This window comes from Styela clava, chromosome 10 (assembly GCF_964204865.1).
Source record: "Styela clava chromosome 10, kaStyClav1.hap1.2, whole genome shotgun sequence".
Classification (NCBI taxonomy): Eukaryota; Metazoa; Chordata; class Ascidiacea; order Stolidobranchia; family Styelidae; genus Styela; species Styela clava.
Window position 1 is genome coordinate 8136008 of NC_135259.1, and position 22029 is coordinate 8158036.

At 34.2% G+C, this 22029-nt stretch overlaps 2 protein-coding genes across 3 annotated transcripts; both read left to right on the forward strand.

The window, feature by feature from the left end:
- The first annotated feature begins 3043 nt into the window (after positions 1-3043).
- Positions 3044-7724, forward strand: LOC120338375 (uncharacterized). 2 transcript variants are annotated; one of them, XM_078116946.1, is made up of 5 exons: positions 3044-4289; positions 4660-4745; positions 5223-5445; positions 5857-6017; positions 6340-7724. In XM_078116946.1, the coding sequence occupies exons 2-5, from the start codon at positions 4732-4734 to the stop codon at positions 6956-6958; spliced, it is 1017 nt and encodes a 338-aa protein (XP_077973072.1). In that variant the 5' UTR covers positions 3044-4289; positions 4660-4731; the 3' UTR covers positions 6959-7724. The 2 variants fall into 2 exon arrangements, with proteins under 2 accessions (XP_077973072.1, XP_039262293.2); XM_039406359.2 differs by lacking the exon at positions 3044-4289 and having other exon boundaries at positions 4307-4745; positions 6340-7723.
- Positions 7725-13458: 5734 nt separating this feature from the next.
- LOC120337632 (solute carrier family 35 member F5-like) lies at positions 13459-21832 on the forward strand. The gene is made up of 11 exons (XM_039405491.2): positions 13459-13803; positions 14907-15065; positions 15507-15566; positions 15972-16092; positions 16902-17032; positions 17217-17386; positions 18222-18385; positions 18793-18952; positions 19565-19655; positions 19738-19853; positions 20522-21832. Exons 1-11 carry the CDS (start codon positions 13681-13683, stop codon positions 20601-20603), a joined length of 1377 nt encoding a protein of 458 aa, XP_039261425.2. The 5' UTR covers positions 13459-13680; the 3' UTR covers positions 20604-21832.
- The last annotated feature ends 197 nt before the right edge of the window (positions 21833-22029 follow it).

Genomic DNA, 22029 nt, shown 5'->3' on the forward strand with positions numbered 1-22029 from the left:
TGTTTAGCTTCGAGTTAGTATTTCCAATGCGATGATTTCCTGCAAATTCTGTTTAGGTTTGCGGTTACGTACTAACAAGTTATATTATATAACAAATTATAAGAGTGTAAATGTCAGAAAATAACTCCTTTGTAGGAATCTGAAATCAATCAAACACAAGAGAGATACGCCCATATAAATGGACACGTCTGTTCGCAGTACAGTACGGTTCACCGTACCGTCAGATCACAGTCTACAAATATATTCACACTAAGCGAAGCAGTACAGTTGGACACAAAATGGCGTATGGTCACGTCACAAGATGTCGCTATTTATCATTCTGACACATAAAAAACGAATCTCCTGAAGTCCACAGAAATTTTTGAAATAAGTAAAAGTAATAACCTTCTGGCAAAAAAGGCAATCTTTAACCACTGAAAATTTCAAAGCAATTGATCCAGTATTCGAAGTGAAAAACGATTTTTTATTGATAATGATGAAGAAAAATAACAATAACAAGAGAGCTACGCACAAATATATGGACACGTTAGACCAGAGCGAATCAGTCTTTACCGGTACCTTTGACGCTACCGGTACTCAAAAAAGTTCTGAATTTCCAGTAGCAAGAATTTTGCAGAATCAAAACGTACAGCCAGTCATGACACTGACTAAAATCCGTGTTCCCATGGATAAAAAATAATACAGCAAAATTTTAGACGAAATATCAAATTTCAGAGAATTCACGCAAAATTTTGAAATAAATAAACGTAATAGCCTTCTAGCGAAGAAATTAATCTTTAACCACTGAAAATTTCAAAGCAATTGGTCCAGTATTCGAAGAGAAAAGCGATTTTTTAAAAACGTGTCAAAGAACAACAACAACAACAACAACAACAACATAATATTGAAACGATCGTTATGGCCACTAAACGTGTCCAACAAGAGAGCTATGCTCAAATATATGGACACGTAGAGTCACATAATTTTGATGACGTCATAGCAAAAAAAAAGTAATAGTCTTCTGGAGAAAATTTTTATCTTTAACCATTGAAAATTTCAAAGCAATTTCTTCAAAACGTGTTGACGAAGACAAATAATACCAATAACAACAAAATTTTGAAACGATCATTATGTCTGTCCACTACGTGTCCAATAATATTGAAACGATCGTTATGTCCACTAAACGTGTCCAATAAATTATATTAAATATAAGTTACAACAACATATTCAATTGCATACCGGGCACATATAAATTTGAATCAGTATGCACTATGCTTAAGAACAGTTTTTAAGAATATAATTCCTTTTACAATACAGGCTTATGTATACCCGTACAGGGCGACAGAGGGGTCTAAAATTAAAGGTCCATCACAGCCATAATGACTTGTCATTTCAATATTTTCTTGCTGTGTTAAGTGTACAGGCTCGATTTTCGTTGATTATATTGAATATGCAATATATAAATAAAATTTGAAGGCTATACTCACTTGAAGAATACCATGAAGGATAAAGGATGATATCATGGGGAAAATGTGAATAATCCAACTCTTAGTATAACTAGTTTACAAGGTTGTCAAATTCTCGTAAGTATCGCAGCGCGGTCGACAATCGCACGATAATCAACCTATTTGTTCATCAACCAAAATAATTCAACAGTATGGTTCTGTCAATCAAATCGTTTGTTTACGAGTAAAAACTAATATCGCAGTTTGTTTACTGAGGCATCATTCTCACAGGTACTCAATCAAATACGCTTGATTGGGTTGAAAGCAAAGGAGAAGCAAGCTAAGAAATTATGCGACAAGTCCACTTGACAGATGTGAAACTTTAAGCTAATATGAACAAATAAGGTTATTCTTTACCACATATTTATTTTATCACAAAAAAATCCATCATGTTCAAAGTATTTTTAGCCTTCATGTCTACGAGCATATCCAGATTTTTTATTCCTATTTTACTGTTTGTACAGAGAATATTGATTTGAGGATCGGATAAAAATTCACGCGACTCCCACCTCGAGCCATCAGAAAATTGTTTTCAGCCGCGAATCGCGTTTCCCGTCGACGAAATTATGAATCCGACTTTAGTTCACAACTTCGAGTTCAAATAGTCTTCTTATTTCTATACTTCCTACTTGGGCATAACAGTATTTCAACTACGGAAACTTTGAGGTTTGTCTGTCTTTATTTTATAAGTTCCATTTAATAACTTCGGCTCCGATTCCCGGCATCGTTAGATTGAATATGCGAATCAGACTATGTTTCTGTGTATGACCCAAACTCTTTTGTTGTCCTCGAACGTCTTAACTCTACTGCATGGCCGAAAATGCTTCTTGAGAACGTATAGAACTTTTTGTATAAAGCACAATCACTGCACAATCGTGCTTGCATACAACTTTTCAATGACAGTTATATAATAGAAAGGATTCATTTGGTACGAGAATTTTAGAAGTTGGTTGACGGAGACGAATGTGTGGCATTGTCAAATCATTTCACAGCTCAATTAGATTTTCGATATCTGAATTTGGCTGATAATCTGATAAATTTTTACTTCTTTTATTGTACAGAAAACATCAAACGCATAGGAAATCAGCGGCAATTTATTTTCATTACATCATTAAAGCCTTTTCGCCGGACGTGTTATATAGTGCCGACCCTTGACCTCAAATGAAAGGAACAAGGAAATTGCTCAGTGAATCATATTTCACGAACAAGCGGAATTAGTCCGCGTTTATTTTGAAATAATTTGCCAGACAAAACAGACAAATTATGCGGCGCATCGATTTTTACAATGCTTATCTCTGTAATCCTTTCGAACATGGACCATCATGAAATCGTACATGAAGTTCCATTTAAACGATTGCCCATGTAAGAGTCTAGCACGATATTTGGCAGTATTCCATTAAAACCTACTTTCACCTATTTAAAATTCAAATCTATTTTAGTTACCGACCAAACTTGGTGGAATATGCCAACAGTAGTTGCAAATATTAAAAAGAAATTTTATTTATCCTCAAATGACAGTCGCGTGCGACATGTAACGCTGATGTTTTACAGTTAGCGAAAAGACCGTATAGGAAGTGTTTGGGAATTATAGTGTAATATTTGCTGAAATAAATTATATTTTGGTCGATTTTGAACTCGCGGATATTTTGGGATAATACTTGACGCAGATGCAAGTTTTGCTAATAATTAGCGGATAGTATATAATACAGACATGATAGGGATACAAATCTATCCCCTATTCCTAACAGTAAAATCAGTGATATACCAATGTTGGGGAAAAATCAATTCATATATTTAGCTCTTTTTTTATTGTTTTGATATTTTTGCCGACTCAATTTTGAAGCATTTTCGAATATAATATTAAGCCATTGCCTCGGCCAATTTTCTTTTCCAGCTGTCTCAAAACGTTTCATGGCCAGGAAATAAATCTAATTCTGTTGTATAGAAAACAACAACTGTTGATTGCGGAAGGCACGCTCATGTACTTTCCAAATGTTGTTTTGCAATTATTTGAGTTTGATCATTTCCTTATAATTGCTTTTTATCAAACTATATTATATATAGACCGAACAACAATACCAATATGTTAATATTAAATTTTTATAACTTAGTAATGTATTATTGCAACACAATAATGAGAAAGCAATACGAATTGCCAACGCCTCATTAATCGATTTGACAATTTAGATTTATTAGAATCGCTTATCCAAGTGATAGTAATAAATAAACAATAGCAATTCAAAAAAGTAATTAATTTGAAATTGAAAGCAATGGGTAATAGAACGTGGCAACGATGACCGGAAGTTATTTGACAGTTTCGCTTCCAGAATATATTGACAATATCATTCGAGTTTTAGAATCTAAAATTCAAATTCACTTTATTTAGTCAGTACAGAAATTTCCAATATTTTTGGCACATTATGTTTTGAGAGGTTTTGGAAAATATAATTTTAAGTACAATTTTATGCATAAAATATTATTAACTCAAACAACACAACCATTCGCGTGATCATTGTATGTTGCGTTGTTTAGAATCGACCATTTCTTCGACGGCGGAAGTTCATTCGAGGGCAGAGCTAATTAGAACGTTTTTCGATTAGTAGCTTAAATTTCACTCCGTTATGACTTTACATTATATTTAGAAGTTATGTTTCTCGCAATAGACATATAGTCTATAGATCCATAAACTAACCTGTTTGGTTTTATGAAAAGGACAGAAAGCATATGGTTTACCGGGAAATAAATTTGCACTACAATTGTTGAGTATATTTATTTTGCAGTAGAATATTCTCCATTAGATCGAATTTCAGATGTATTTTATTGAGGAGAAGTCAGCAAACGGAAATGAGAATTATTTCCAAGTTATTTCGATGTTATTTTAATACCAATTAAGATATTTTTATAGTCTGTAGTAGACACTACCTTCGTATAGTTTTGCTTGCTAAATTATGATTTACCGAGCATTGCCGATAGAACACGTTGGGTGTAATTGAGATCTTCATGTTTCACTTACTAAAAATATACTCTTCAACAGAAAGACTGACGGCGAGTTTCAGCTGCAGCCTATGTTTGGTGTAAAATCTAATTTATTTTCATGAGAAGTGAACCTATTTAACCCTGTAACAAATATTTTTCCGAGCGGTTTACATCTTATTCAAACTCCATTTTCTATTCCTTCAGTGAAACTGTCATAATTACAGTTTGTAAACTGAATGCATTTTATCTTGGTCGCTCTACAACAGCAAATATGGATAACCAAAGGTAAGTCATTTTGTCAATAAGTACCAAAGAATTACCTTGGCGGTACATGACTTTCAATATACTTTATTGATCGATGCAGTGTAATTTACATACACTTTGGTTGCCAAATATATTTCAGAACCAATTATTATTTTTACTGATATAGTTAATACATAAAGATATGAACCAATTTGAAATATAATGTAATCATTCTTTGAAAAAAGAGCAAACGTTGTGTTCTTGCGTTAATAAAGATTCAGAAAAAATCTGATAGCAATTATTTCAAAGTAACATGGGTGTTTTCATGATAGTTGTATCTTGTTAGAATGGCCATGCATTACAATTTATCCTACAATAATATGTATCTATAGAGTTAATCACAAATAGTGATAACAAATATGTTAAAATCAAATATTACTATTCTAAGTGACCTGAATGTCACATATTATTAAACAAAATTCCTATTGTTTTTGGTTCATATTTCTTTTCACTTCATAGGCGAGAAATCAAAGTAGAATTATCACGGGGAGAAGACGATTGGAAGTGCGCGAGGGAGTGCATTGTGAGAGCCTTCCATCGTTACCCTCTCTACACTTATTTGATACAAAATGAAAGTATTCGACCTGAGTTCCTCAAGAGATATTTAAACGCAATATACGATGTCACTGTTACAAAGGGAAATTCTTTGCTTTTGACATGCGTTCTCTACAATTCGAATCAAGTAAACTGTTTTTCGTTTTCATCTTATGGCTGTGTTTTTGTTAAGTTTATTCTAAATAAACCTATTTTATTTTGCGAATATTTAACAGTGTACGTGAACAATACATGTATGTCGTGTTTTTGTTGATATGAGGGCATTTTGTTGCACGCGTGCCAAAACATTTGCTAGTATTCTTCGTAAGGCGAAAAAGGAATATATAGGTCGCATTTTTGCAATTCTTTAATGTTGCAATTTATGGTCAACTGCTGGTCTATAAAACTTGCTCTTTTTGTTTTACCTCATCCGCTCCTAGTGAATTGAGCATTAATGAAGAATTAATTAAGGAAGAATTCATAGTAATATAGTGAAAGAGGTGTCATTTTAACTTTATTGATTAAATATCACCAAAGTTAGACTAACAATTTTGTTAAGGACGAAAAGAGGAAAACACGTAAAATAATCGGTGGAGCATTGATAGTACCAGCATCAGAGAATGGTGGCTGGGAATACTCAAACGATGAAGATTTTGCATTTGCATATAAGAAACATGGCCTTAGAGAACTGGACAGCGAAGCAATGGACAGAATTGAAAGGTATGATGTTCATCAAACCAATTCAACTGATTCCATAAAAGTACAACAGCTGAATGAAAAAGCCAAAAGTCACCTTCATGATGTGATGCAATGTTTTACCAAGTACAAACTTTCGAAATCAATTTGTAATTTCTCAAACGCACTAAATTTATTGAATATAATTCAAGTAAAACAAAACTGATTTAAAATATTTTTATTCAGAATATGAAAAATACGTTTTAAAAGCAGTTACACCTTGCTAAAAAGCATCATATAGAACCCGAATAGGAAAACAAGGCATCTAACAAGTGTAGTCAAATTTTAGTTTGTGATGATTTTTCAGATACGAGGAATGGGAATATGAGCACATAACAAAAGTCGTTTCAAAATCAAAAATCCCAATGTGGAATGGTCTCTACTGCGCAATAGATCCTGAATTTGCGGGTCAAGGATGTGGTACTTTCAGTTACGCTGAATGCATCAGAATTTTACAACAAGCTGAAAGAAGAAGATACGCTTCCTCAAAAAAGTTTCAGAATACAAAATGCCAATCAAAAGACTATTCAAAATATGATAACAACAATTCTTCGAAAATTTTACCACGATTATCATCTCGATTTTTACGTGTATTTTCACGAAAAAGATCAGAAGAGACACTGTCAAGGACCCCTATATCGAAGACTTTGGAGACGTCCACATCTCCGATAGCAATAGTATTGTCGCATAGCGAAAAGGCAGTTCGTTTTCATATGAAAAATGGATTTCGTTTAGCCGAAAAATTGGTTTATAATAATTTAGAAACGGGCGAAGAATCTCCTTTTACCGTATGCGCTCTCGTTATGGATTTTGGCCACACGGCACGGATAGACGAACTTGGTGCTGAACTGAAAAAATGTGCCAACAAAGAACTCGACATAATGAAATCGAATAGGGAAACAATTGCTGTGGAAATACTTACTTGAACAATCATTGCAGTTATGTTGGGTACTGTCCCCAAAATTCTTTTTGGTAGTTTCTGCCATCTGTGTTGCGTGAAAGTGATCCCATGGGAGGAACTAATGTGCGAACTATATATTCAAACAGATATCGATATGTCTGTATATAAACAAAAGTAAGAATTACAAAGCTGTTAATGCGAATAATACTTTATTATTCCACTACTCTTGCAAAATTGTGTCAATGATCTTGAGTTTATGTAAATCACTATTATGTAATGATCTAGTGAGAAACTTCCGAAGGTTGTTACGATGACTGCGCTTCACAAGTAACTCACAAGTAAATTATCCTTGATAATTTTAAGTCAGATACAACTATCTCTCGCGATAGGGTTTATGTTCTGGTCTGGATACTTGTTCTGCTATTCGTTTATACCCAGCTTACTGATAAGGAATTGTCATTACCTTCATTTCTATTGAATTCTGTGGATCTCAACTTCAATTTCGTAATAAAAATCTGAGAAGAATTCGTTTTCTTTGTTCAGCTATGATTAAGATAAAAATGCTTGCAGAATTCAGTGAGTTCAACAAAAATCGATTCTATTTAGTGTTGTCAAACACAGATCGATCTACTTTGCAGTGGTAATAATGGTAAAGTGCGAATAAGCCTTGTTTTTTTTTCGGCATTTGAAATAGCTTTTATATAGAAAAAATTGACAACCGTGAAAATGAGAATTGAGCAAACTTTAGTTCGTGAATAATTTATAGCATCGATCTAAAAGTCATAAAATTTGTTTTTTATTTACCGCACGTTCTAGCATGGGCCGTTACCGCCAACAAATATCTCTTTAAATAATAATTATAATCATTCCTGTCCCTATTGGGGAGTACGTCTGGGTATTTGATTTATTTCAGCTCAGGAAGAATTGTTTTCGTCTGCCGGTAGACATTTTTAAATTTATTGAGACAATCATCTGGACCAGACCCGCGACGTCTATATATATATGACAACAATATATTCATATTATCTAGTCATTGGATCTTCATATGAGCGCTAATGGGGGTGAATCTTCAGTTGGATACTTTGGGGGGAGGACCTTCATGTGATCCACAAATTATTATTTAGATTGGATTAATTCTAATAACGTAATTATAAAATACACCTAAATCGTTTAAGCGTTGTGTGCGTATGTAGCATAATAGGTTGTAGCCTTGATCGTGTTTCAAAGGTCAAAATAAAATATAAAGCATATGACAAAAAGTCGATCAATTATCTTTTATGCAACTACGTATTTAATCCGAAGCATTTAGATTTTTAAAATATTCTTATTCCGTATACTATTTTCCAGTGGCGGCGCGTGGTCATTTTGACAACCGGGGCAAGCTACTGCGGGACCAAGTCACCCCCATCTACGGGGACAGGATGAGCGCTGTAAGTTCTCCCATCATTTTATGAGTATAAAAACCATTCCATCGGTAACAACCAATCGGCAAAAGCGACAATTTTTAACGAAAAGAAAGTGTCTTTAAAACCGGTCCAAGTCAAGGGATTAATAAATATAGACATAGTTTATTTTGAAACCTCTTTCAAAAGGAAAGGCAATATTTACCCAGATAAATACAATGACATATTAACAGAAACTTCGGGAAAGCAGACAAAACCTAAAATAAGGTTTAAAACGTTACTATGAAGAAAGGAAAGTTAATGCAAAGATAAGGACATGCGTCGCTCACTCATAGTTATATATGCTGCTAGACTTCTACTGCTTGAACATATATACAACACGCCGCGGTTTCTTGGAAGCAGGTGCTCAATAACGCGCTGATTAAAGTCATGCATCCCAGAAATAACGTCTCTGTGAATGGATAAAACAGCCAAGGAATTTGATCTATCTTGCTTCATTGTGTTTCTGAGATACGTTTTAATACGCTTCAGCGTGATGAATGTTCGCTCTGCGTCGGCGGAAGAAATAGGCGTCGTCAAAATGATGTCCAGAAATTTTGCAGACGCCGCAAAGGTAGTTACTAGAGTGTTATCTATGAGGAACCCATAGAGCGCGCAAGTTGATGTGATGTTCAAAAAAGTTTGATTGGTGTATATACATCGCAATTCATTTTCCAATTTACCCACGTTTATCATGGGCTAAAATTTGGAGACAGTAGCCAACAAATGGATGGGAAATTGACGTGCAAATTTCGAAAAATTTTTGGGGTTCATCAAAGAGAACGCGGCAAGGTGTTCAGTGCGCATACGATCGTCTATTTGATTCACCAGAATGTCACAGCATTCCTTTGCAGACAAAATCAAACGCTGCGTTGTTTGCCCGCGGCGTAAAGAAGCACTCCATGTGTCGTCGTATTTTATTGTTTCCCGGATACGAGATACAGCATCGCAGAAGTCTGAAATACACGACTGCACAGACGCTCCATCCATTAGCCTTGACTGCAATGCGCCGTATAATACATCCACGTGATAGAATATTGTGGAGAAAAAGGCGAGAAAAAATGAAAACTCACCATCTTCTAGCAGACGCTTTAGACCTGCCGCCTCCCTCACAGAGCGTTCGTCCCAAACCGGAGAGCTCTGAATGCCATTGAAACACTCAATGAGCTCAGACCTAATTTCGGACACGCCCTGCACCACGCGTGATTGGAAGTTCCAACGTGTTGGTGCACAAGCTGGGAGACGGCGGCTACATATCTGGCGAAAGAGGTCAGAGCGCTTCGGCGAAACGGAAAAAAAATGAAGAAAACCCCGAAACATTTGCAAAAAATATACGGACGAGAGGGGTATCAAGACACATATTTTTCATAACGAGGTTAAATTGGTGTGCATAACAATGTAAAAAATGCGCATGAGGAAAATCTTCTTTTATATAAACTTGAACACCATGTTTCGACCCACTCATGACTGCCGCGCCGTCATAAGTTTGAGCTATCAATTTTGACTTCGCGTTGTAAGGCTGTAACACTTCTTTCAGTACAGCCGATATCCCGCAAGCCGTGCGATCAACGATTGGTACAAAGCTGTGAAATCTCTCGGTAGGTTTACCATCTTTCACAAACCGAAAAATCACAGCCAGTTGGGAAACGCACGTGATGTCAGTTGTCTCGTCAGACTGAATCGAAAGGAACTGGCAATTCTCAATTTCCAGAGCCAAATGTTGTAAATAAATTTTATACATTGAGTCGAGCAAACATTTTGGATATCCTTAGATGTCCCTTTCGAAACAGTTGCGGCATCAAGATGATCTCTCAATACTGTATCTAGGGATGCGGTGTATTCCACCATATCCAAAAATACCCCTCTATTAGAAGAGCCAGCCCGTTCATCGTGCCCACGGAGGGACAGCTTGTGACAACCAATGAACTTCAAAACATCTATCAATCGACCGAGAACGTTTTTCTCGACGTTTCGGTTGTGCCGACGAATAGAAACCGCGCGTCCTTCATCCAACTGTGCTGCAATATTAATATTTCCGAATGTTCGGTATTTTACTGCATTGTCCAGCTGCTCCATAGAAGATCGATGATCCCTGGCACGCTCGGAAAGATGTTTAAGATCTCTAAAACCAAATTTACACCAACGTGAGTCACGGGCGGTAGCAAAAAGTAGGCAATAAAAACAAAAAAGTGCATTTTTGTCCTCGATGTAACACAACCATTCGTGTTTTTTATACCAAGTTTCTGCGCAGAATGTACGCCGACGCTTTCCTCCGTCATGGGATTGTTCCAGTGAACAATTTTTTGGTTGATAAGGCCCAAGACGTTGTACCTCTAATTTTTGTTCCAGCGGCAGCTGCGAAAACGGAGTGCGAAGTAGCGCATCAACCTTATTCATTATGAGTTCTAAGGCTAAGAAATGCGAAGTCGGAAAGAAGTGAGGAGCTCAAAAGGAATGTGGAAAATCGAAAGCAAATGGACTAAAGCTCTCTAACTGATTCAAGTAGCGAAACAAGCGACAAAAACGAAGGCGAGGAAACTATCAACTCTTCAAGCAACCAACGAACGAGAAGGAATGCGTGAATATGTCAACACGTTGTTGTAAGAAACGTCGGCATTGTGTCGTCATAATTTCGGGGCTAGCCCCGATCGGCCCCGATGATTTAGTAAAAGAAACAGAAAACAAACGAGACAAACGCGGCGAGTGGAAGATAAAAGAATACGATAAGAGAATACGATATACAATGAGCAACCGGGGCAAAATCGGCGTCGCCCCGTCGACGTTCGGCGAAGGCTTTGCGAGCGAAAAATGAACCATGTCGGGAGAATATGGCTAGTGTAGACAGTCTGTGCAACCGATATTGAGGTATATTTCGAATATTTTTTATTATACCGAAAAAACAACCGGGGCATTGCCCCGGTTGGCCCTATTGACGCGCCGCCACTGCTATTTTCGTTTTTACTGCTTTGGATTATCAATTCAAAGATGTTCTGAATATCCCGCATGAAAAAAAAATGAAAACAATAATAAAATAAAATAAATTGATTTATTATTGGACACAAAGTGGACCTGTCGATCCTTTTATTGTTGTAGTTCTTCATGTTGTTGTTATTGTTGTGAAAAATCTCTTTTCTTTTCAAATACTGGACCAATTGCTCAGAAATTTTCAGTGGTTAAAGATTGTTGTTGTTGTCGGTAGAAGGATAACACTTTTATTGGACACGTAGTGGACATAACGATCGTTTCAATATTATGTTGTTGTTGTTCTTTGACACGTTTTTAAAAAGTCGCTTTTCTTCTCGAATACTGGACCAATTGCTTTGAAATTTTCAGTGGTTAAAGATAAAAATTTTCTCCAGAAGGCTATTACTTTTTTTTTCGCTATGACGTCATCAAAATTATGTGACTCTACGTGTCCATATATTTGAGCATAGCTCTCTTGTTTATTAATGTGAGCTCTATGGAATTCGTTTTTCTCGTTACATTTTTGTGTAATGACGGCCAAAAAAATTAAAAATGCGCTTCGTGCTGTGGTTCCGTGATCGCATTTACTGTAAATACTAGTACTGTAAAAGAGTTGATGTTACTTTTGGACCGTGTCCATATATTTGAACTTTGCTCACTTGTTTTTAATGAAAAATGATAAATAAACATGTTAAGGTTATGTAGCTCAATTCTAAAAAGTTTTTTTTTTACATTATATGAGTCGGACAGGGTGCATTGTTTGTCACCTTTTTCTCATATTTGATTTGTACTTATAGCCTGTGCTTTGACGTGGCCTTGTCAAAATCTCCAAATCAGCTGTTAGTATTTTTAAGGGCGAGGGCATTTGCTATTTTGAAACTGCGGTTCGGAATATGTATACAAGTTCCTACAGTCTTATCACAAAAACGGTTACAAAATAGCGACAAAAATATGACAATTAAGTAATAAAAAAACTTCCGTTGAGTCAACACCCGAGGAAACATACACCTACTCCGATATGTTTTTACAAGGTCAAAAATAAGTAAACAATTGAAAGCTTACTTAATTGGAATGTGATTATTAAGTTTGTAATTTGAGCCTGTATAAAAATAGCAGTAGGCTACATTGCACCATATCCCACTGGAACCTCGCATACCCATGATTGTTCCCCAAACTCTTGACCCCCAAAATACTCTTTTTATGCTTTTTTAAGAGTAATTTCCTCCGCAAACAGCTCGTAAAACCACTAAAATGAGGCGATGTTTATAACAGAGTTGAAATATATCCAAAGACCTACACGAATTCAAACTGTTACATCATAGTTACTTATTTATGATTGAACGTTGTTACTATTACAAACAAGAAAGTTGAGGTCTGAGAAAAACATGCATTCATTATTACCGCACCTTTCATTCATTAACCGGTACCGTCATCACACTGCAGTATTGAGATTCTTGATTCTACGAATTTGTATTTTGCAGATTTTAAGGGTTTCCGTGATGCTGATTCTCGCGATAATAGAATATTCTTTTAAAGCTGATTTTTGTATAAATAGCAACGCATATAAACTTACTCCATTATTCGAAATACTCTTGAAATAAGTTAACACAAATCCTAGACGGTGCTCCCGAAGTATGCGAACCAAGATGGCGGACATCGGAACGTAACATGGGTAACAGGTTAGGGTTAGGCGATAATTTTTTACCAATTTTAGTCCTATTATCAGTTCGAAGACTAGCCAAGAGCCTCTCGTAGTATTTATACCTCAAATTATGGCCTAACCCTAACCTAGTACACATATTACATTCCGATGTCCGCCATCTTGGTTCGCATACTTCGGGAGCCCCCCCTGGACATTACATGCTTAAATCATTTTATGTGAAACAGTCAACTAGGTGGGCTATGTCAATATGTATGAGCCTGTCTTGTAAGTTATCTTAGGTCAATTTTTGCTTCCCGTTGCCCTAAAAAAAATTATATATAAAAACAAATCAATATTTTATGTAACACGTACGAAACAAAAACACATACTGTATAGAGTCAGATTCATCAAAAAACCTCATTTTCATTGGCAACCTACTTTCAACGACTTGGAAAATAAAGCTTAGGTCAAAGGTCGGTACCATTTGTGTTTTTGTTTAGCGATGAAGCGAAGCTACAGACAGACATAGCGAGCTAGTCGAGCTTGGTTTGCTTCGTTTTTTCGAGCTAGAGACAGACAATGATACGTTTATCATATTTCCATCTATATGAAGATAATTTTTCCGCCCACTAAACTACGGAAGACGAGTTCAGTTAGAACTTGTGAAGCAAAGAAATTGAGTTGCAGACATACAAAACAATGGACAGCGACCACACTCGTACCCATTCAAGATCAAGTGCATCAAAATCAAGATTTTGTTTAGGTGTTGTCCTGTTGCTTTTAGTGGATGTCATTTGGGTTGCCTCTTCGGAATTAAGCAGAGTAAGTTTCCACTTTCTTGCAATTACTGAATTATCACTTTTAACTTGTTTTGAATACTGGAATAGGCAATTCAATCATCAATGTCAGAACAGCAGAATGTATTTTTGAAATCTTTATATTCAAATGTCAGAATGTGTCTGTGTGTTGAAATGGCCCAATTCTGTAATCAATTGAAAATGGGTTGATTTTTCACTGTTTACTGGTATAATTAAGCCTGTAGCAGTGTACAGGCTTGCATAACTGTAAATTATAATGATCATTCATCCAATACATATTATGTTTCAATGTATTTCTGTATTTGGAATAGTCACAGCAGATTCGATTTATTAATTTTAAAAATATTTCATATTTTCATTTGAGCAACTTCTGTAATTTATTTTATTCAAATTTCAACATCAAGAGTATTGATGCAGTTCAAAGTTCACTTATCTTATTTTTTCTACAGTACGAGTTTCAGTCTCTGAGCAAACGATGCATAATTACGGTATTTTCAGATATTGTGCAAGTCCATTTATCCGAATCTGATACACTTTATCCAAAAATTACATCAATACAGCGTCACATACATAATACATACACATACATAATAAGACCCGCCAGAATATACTAGCGTTCGTCCAAAACGCACAGATGATCACCTTAAATCGAGCAAGCAATGACGTATATACAAAGTCATACTCTCTCACACGTTTTCGATAACGAACCCAGTATGAGAAAGATCGCTCACGTTAATAAGTTCGTTATTGTCGACGCGAGCGCTAAAACTGGCTATCGCGGGTACACTTTAACAAACTCCATGACGTGATTGTGACGTCACAGTGACATAATTTTTGGATGATGTAGTCAGATGAGGGTTATGAATAACATATGCAAAAATGTTTATGCCATGCCGACTAGAATTATTTGTGGTACTATACTAGACCGATGTGGGTTATGCATAGTAGGTTCAAAATGATTATGCCATGTTCATTAGAAGTACTTGTGGTACTATACTATCTGAATAGACTAGACCTGAAAATCTTATCTCATAACCAAGTATAAAATATATGAATTTATGTAACCAAACATTGTTGAATTAATAGTTATTTGAATTTGTTTTATAGTATGTTTTCACGGATCTTGACTATGACAAACCATATCTGTCAACCTATTTGAGTATCTCTATGTTCTCGATATATCTGACTGGTTTTCTTATTATTCGATCATGGAGGAAGAAATGTATAAGATGTGCATGTGATGATTATCCAGGACAATATCTAATGGTAGGGTCATTCCTTTTCTCAAGCTACTAGTACTATCTCAATGCATCTAGTGTCTGTATATTTGCGATTTGGTAATGTTTTCCAAGTTGTAACAAGGGATTTTGTAGATTAATAAATTCTCCTTGTGGAAACTGCTTTTTTCATTACATTGAAGGTATAGTACAATCTGAATTCTTTATTCAAACTTTTTAATTAAGTAGCGCAAATGCTTTAAAATACAAATGTTATTGGCAATTGCTTTTGCTGACACTTGCTTTTTATGATTTACTTTTCGATCAAATGCTGAACTTTATTACGTGTTTCACGTACAGAGACGATTTAATTCTTGTAGCTCTATTTTATTCGTATATTTCTCCCCTACCTTATATGTTGCTTTACTGAACTATATTCTTCAAGTTTAGAGTTATTTTACTGGGAAACATATTTCGTTTTTCCCTTAAGATTGGTGAAACAGACACTGATACTGATGATGGTGTCGATTATCAACTTCATCGATCTCTGGTAAATTCAAGTTTTAATATTTTCAATACCAATTACTGATCAAAACTGGCTACCATAACTTGAGGTCTACCTCCAGATGTCGCCTACTCACGTGCAGTCTTGAGGTCTACCGTACCCTGAGAGTGAGACCTTCTCATATAAATAGAACCAAATGGAGCTCCCATATCAGAATATTTTTTGGCCTGATCAGTAATGGAACTAGTACTGGCTTCAGGTAGATCTCGAATTATAGTGAGGTAGACTATAGTCGCGAGTTCCAATTAGCAAATATATTCCAGATATATAATTCAATATCAACCAATTTATTTTTATGTGACATAATATATGACTGATCATGATAATGGTAATTTTTTTTCTGCTGCAAATTTTCATTAATAATAGTACTTCTATTAATATTTGTTTCAGAGCAAACCGACTTATGTGCCAGCAAAATATCCATCTGATTTAGAAAGTAGCGATACAGAGCGGCGATCAAATGGTCACAGAGTTAAATTTAATGATTTAATGGAAGTAAGACATCTTGAAGGTAATAAACTTTATTTCATAACCGCGGCAATATTAAAATGCCTTTTTGGAAACTATCTTGGTCACCTCATTGGATGTCAAAATCGGCCCGCCCGTTGGTTAATTCAGTCTGTTTCGCACGATGCTGCTTCAACCAAACTGAAACCAAATTTTGATGTTTTAGCTACAAAAAAGGTCAAGGAATTTTTTGAGATTGCGATAAATTATCATTAGTTTTGGCACGGGGCCTATTGTTTTCCACTTATTGCAAATATTGTTCATAAAAGTCAACTTTTACATCACACTTACCTGGTCCGCCAGTCTAAATGGGCCCAAAAATCTTGTCCACCCCTGGTCTATAATAACTAGGTGAGATTAAAAGAACTTCTTGATTACCATTTATATTTGTGGTATTTACTTCAACAAACTATTCAAAAATATGAATGCAAATTATGTATATCATCATTCAATGATCCACTGATGATTTAACAGCAAACAAATAAAGTTTTCGTACATAATAAGGGGGGAATGTAGAGTTTCAAAAGAGGCAAAGGGAGAACTTCATCAAAAAAGGTTGTGTGCCACTGGCTTGGAAGATAAATATGTGTATTGAACTCTTAATGTAATTAACTGTTTTCCTGTATATTATGTTTTTATGTATCATGTTACAAGCATGTATAATGTTTTCATAACAGCCACGCTATTATTTCCTGATCTATTTTAAAAACAAACTTCAGGCATAATCATCATTATCAAATATTTATTTCAAATTATGTGTGTAAAAAACGTTTTTAATTCTGCTTCATCATGGATGAATTAAACTATTTTTAGACACATCGGCTGCCCATATAGCCAGGATGTCATATTTATCGGCCCTGAGAGCAAAAATATTACTGAAAAGCAGCTCTGGAAACCTAACAATTGCTCAGATTGCAAGAATAAGTTGTGTATTTGCTCTAATAGTAAGAAGAATTTTATTTACAAATATTTATAAATCTTCTTTTTCAATATTCAGAATGCAGATGCTATATTTCATGAAATTACTCATTAAATGTATTTGGAATGTGGAATATTGATACAGGTTATTAAATTGTTATCGACAATATTTAAATTATTTTTATTCTAGTTTCATATTTTTCTTTTCAGTTTTTTGCAGGGAACATTGCCTATCAAGAAGCACTTTCTATCACAGAAGTTGCAGTTGTGAACGTTTTATCTTCAACTTCATCTTTATTTACTTTAATATTATCTGCAATTTTTCCGTCTGATGAAAGAGACAAATTTACTTTATGCAAATTATTTGCTGTTTTAGTCTGGTGAGCATAAACATTAGGTTATGGTGATTAAATAATTTTGAAGAATTTTGATTTAAGTTCATTTTGATATCTCCTTTTTTTCTACTTACGTAATAACGTAATAATTTGTAATTTAAAATTCATTAATGGCATAAATCACAGTATGCAGAATTATGTTTTTTTGCATTTTTCCCTTTTTTTAAATTGTTCACACACAGCCATCCCAAGGAAGGCTCTAGACGCGGGCCAAATCCGGTCCGTTGAGTGATGATGCTGCCATAAATTTCTGCTTTTACCCAATTAGCCAAAAAATGACTCCAAGGAATTTGTTAAGATTGCGAATAAGTTTAGTTTGTCACAAGGTTTATTGTTTTCCAATTTTGCTTTTGTGACACTGTGAATGAAATCATGTTCATGGAATGTAACTTTTCACGCCACACTTACATGGCCCGCTAGTTTAGATGGGCACAATGTTTGGCCCCTGGTCCAAAAACGTTGCCCATCCCTGCTCTAGACGAATATCGGCTGATATGTGGGGAATCTTTATGATTTAACATTGCCAATTCAGATTGTTACGTATGGAGTTTGAATTTGAAAAATTCTACCTGCGATGTCAACTTAGTTAACTCTATTGCCACTTGGCCATTGCACCTTTATATTTAAATGAAAGTTGTTGTTACAATTTGATGAGAGAAAAAACATTTTTCTGGTCTAGTTCACTGATGGAATAATTTCTTTGGAAGCTTTGATTTCTGATTATGAAATCTCAATTTTTTGTAATTTTTGTTCAATTATTTTTTCTACAAATTTTATTTCCTAGCCTCTATCAATATATAAATTTAAAATTTATTTTCAGTATTGGAGGTATTGTCCTGGTAAGCGTATCAGGTGGAGCAGATCTAGGTAAAGCAGTAGAAGTAGGAGCATTGTGGGCACTTGTTGGATCTATATGTTATGCAGTATATCTTGTTTTATTGAGAAAAGTTGCTGGCGATGATTTAAATGTTCCAATGTTTTTTGGTGAGTGGACCACTACAATTGATAAAAAAAAGTTGGGAGTAACATTATCTTACGACATAGCTGGTATGGGTTTCCTCATTTTATTGAAAAATTGTATCAGATATAAATAAGATTTAATTTTCTTTAGTAAGAAGTAATCTGTACTTGATTTATTTCTTATGATATTTGAAACAGACAGTTACTTTATTGTAATACTTTATAAAGTGGGCAACAAATCATTATACTTGTAATTAATTTTGAAAATGATGTCGTACTGATGCTATGAGTACATTAAATGGCATGTCGCCTACTCTATGACATTAAAATTTTGTTAATTTATATGACTTTTTCAGATTCTCATGTTACCTTGCTTTCTAGTGTTATTGTTGTGCTATATTTATATAATATCCCTGTGTATCATGTTTCAGCATTTGTTGGTATTTTTACATTTTTATTGTTGTGGCCTGGATTACTTGTATTACATTATACAAAAGTTGAAGTATTTGAATTACCTGATAAACAAACTGCGATTTACCTTATTGTCAATGGACTTGTTGGAACTGTATTATCAGAAATATTGTGGCTTTGGTAAGAACAAAAATGTATTATATATCTGTAATAAAAACTATTATTGATGTCAAATTATAACTGGACCTGTGTTTTAAAATCATTGTTTACGTGTGTGTTACTGTCCAATATCTTCTTTGAGGAAGACCTTCCGAGTGGCAGATGGAGTCAAATACTCATTCCTTTTAATGAATACCATTGTCTGTTGAATGTGACAAATGTTAGTGGATTTTGTTGGAGAGTAATTTTTCAACGAGCCATGACAGATTTTAACATCAGTTTTATTATTTTTAACTTGCGAATTATTAGAAAATTATATGAAGCTTTTCAAATTATTAATGACTCTATATTGTAATTGAGGTCATGAAAACCAGAGACTCAAATGGATGTATCAAGATTACGTTTGAAAATTAATAAAAGATGATCATAGTTTTATTGGATAATCCATTATTTACATTTATAATAACTTAAATGAAGCCCTTGGGGTTTGACAGATATTAATTGCTAAGATGGAAATATTTGGAATGAAACATTTCAATTGCTTGAAATTTAGAATATGCTGTGAGAGATATAGCCAATTTTATTTTAATTTATTTATGCAAGCATTCAATTTTTGAATATTTCATAATACAGGGGCTGCCTACTCACTACCTCTCTAATTGGAACTCTTTCACTAAGTCTTACGATTCCACTGAGTGTTGCAACGGATATTATAATACGAAAGGTACTTCATATACTAATAATCTGTTTTGATTAATTATTGAAACGGGGTTTACTAAAATGTTGTATAATTTGTGTTTTACCAGGTTGATTTCACATGGAGGTTTTTTGCTGGTGCAATACCTATATTTTTATCTTTTATATTTGTTACTATATCATCTACTTCTAATAACAATACATCATGCTGTTGTTGCAAACAAAAGTAAGTTTTTATATTTACTACTGGGTAGATTATTTAGCAAACTTTTTCAGTCTCCAAGATCCAAATTTACCCCAGCTTTTAATTTTTTTTTTCGGACAAGATTATGTTTTACAACACATATGATTCATCTTATGACACATGAGTTATGTTTAATGAGAGCAGGAAATATATAGTGAATAATATTGCATTAGTCATTTATCTACAAATCACAATGTTGTCAGAACATACATTTACAGTCATATCTCTCTTTGTCTTTGATATAAAAGTGATGCAATAAAGCTGCATATCGTAATAATGTTTTGTTCACCTCACATTATGCATAGGTATGAGAATTCACTCATGTACTGACAAAAAAATTCATTATGGCAGCTTAGAAAATTAATCAATTCGAAATTTAATTCATGATCCCAATTATTAGGAAAACATGTATCAAATAATTTGAATCGAGAATTTCAATCAATTGATACCTTTCAAAGGTTTTATCTATCCCAATCAGAATTTGCTGATAGAATGTTATTAGCCAATTTGCTCTTGTAAATGCACGCCGATTAAACAATATCAGTGAATAGATCCCCATATTTCAAACCAAATAATGAAGTACTTACAGCAATGCATATCCTGTTTCTTTGTGGGAATTTTCTTATTTATTCAAATCTTTGCTTTTTTAGATCTACTGTTTTATCAGAGCAAGAAATTCCACTCACAAGTTTGTCTAATGAAGATGTAACAGAAAGTTTAATTTTATCATAAGCCGTATGGAAATGTTTATGAAATTAATAGTCTATCCAATGTTGCTTGGTTTGTTTTTGTTAATATCAAATTTAGGGATGTCCATATCCAAATACTGAACTATTCTAGAATAACACTGAAAACACATTTCGAATATCGTTTAAACTAAATTAACAGAGCCGTAATAATGCTGCAGGGTGTTTCAATCACCTTATTTCTCACCATATGTGAGTGAAAGGAACACATGACACCATGCCAATGTTTGACAAATTCAAATAATGCAAATTGCTGAAATGTTAAGCATCATCCTGAAAGCAAATTATTTTTTGGAAGCTTTGTCAGCATCGCCGATTGTTTCACCTTCGGCATGACCTGTTTATTTAAGGAAGTGACTAATGGGGTATCCCCCGCAAGTTTCGCGCACTTTCTAAGTTACGATTAACCGAAATTGAAAAAAAAAAAATATTCGAATATAACGCTAAACGGAAACTATAAGGACATCACTAAACTATCAATATGCATAAAACAATATTTTGAATTCCATATCAATGCAAAACACTGAAATTGTGATTCGTATCAACTCCCCGTCATATGTGAATTCAAATATGTTCTTTTTTTTTTTTAAGTTTCAGAATATTTGAAATCTTATTTTATTTACATTATTGTTTATCGTGTGGGGGTCTTCATTTTTTACAATTTGATTCTCTCGAAGTCAAGACTAATGATTTTTAGATTTATTTTTCAAAACATACATTGTAATTTTCCCATTGACTGTGATCTAAATACTCTGTGTCTTCAAGTTGACTAAGATCAAACAAATTTTGGAAATGTTATCTCCATGAACTTATTTTTATTTGTGTTTGGCGAATGAAAACATTTAATTTCTTACGGTGGCCAACACTCCTTCTGTTAGCAAAGTTTTATGTTGTTGAATTGAATTTGTAATTTCATGATTTTTTTGCCTAAATTGACCAGATAAATTTTGAAAAATATAGTGAAATATTAAACCTCATTAGTAAGCCAACATTATAATTGTATCTTTACTACTTTTGATGTGTTAGGTTCTCTCTTTCTGCGTTTAAATAAATTACCTATGCCATCTATGCCTTGTAAGAAGAGATGCAGCCAGACATTGATGTATCACACACAGAAATGGGAAATAATCTTACGTCCAACAGTATTATTTTGAAATTGTCAAATTGTTTATATTTTATTGTAGAATGATATAATACAATTACATATATACAGAAGTGTCGTTTTTTTGCGAGAAATCACTAGCTATCTTGATTTCCACTCGTATACACATGCTGTTTAAAGCTAATTTTCACAGCTGGTATGGAGAAATGCATTTTCAAAAGAAGCTTACAAAAATATAAAGCTTGAGTGGTACAATATTTTATCGCCTTACTCGCGCTGTTATATTTTTTCATGATTGACAAATACCGTG

Coding starts and splice junctions, on each gene's coding strand:
- LOC120337632 (XM_039405491.2), top strand. CDS start 13,681: ATGGACAGCGACCACACTCGTACCCATTCAAGATCAAGTGCATCAAAA. Junction 15,567..15,971: donor ATCAACTTCATCGATCTCTG/GTAAATTCAAGT, acceptor TATTTGTTTCAG/AGCAAACCGACTTATGTGCC. Junction 18,953..19,564: donor TCAGAAATATTGTGGCTTTG/GTAAGAACAAAA, acceptor TTCATAATACAG/GGGCTGCCTACTCACTACCT.
- LOC120338375 (XM_078116946.1), top strand. Junction 5,446..5,856: donor TTCTCTACAATTCGAATCAA/GTAAACTGTTTT, acceptor AATTTTGTTAAG/GACGAAAAGAGGAAAACACG. Junction 6,018..6,339: donor GCAATGGACAGAATTGAAAG/GTATGATGTTCA, acceptor ATGATTTTTCAG/ATACGAGGAATGGGAATATG.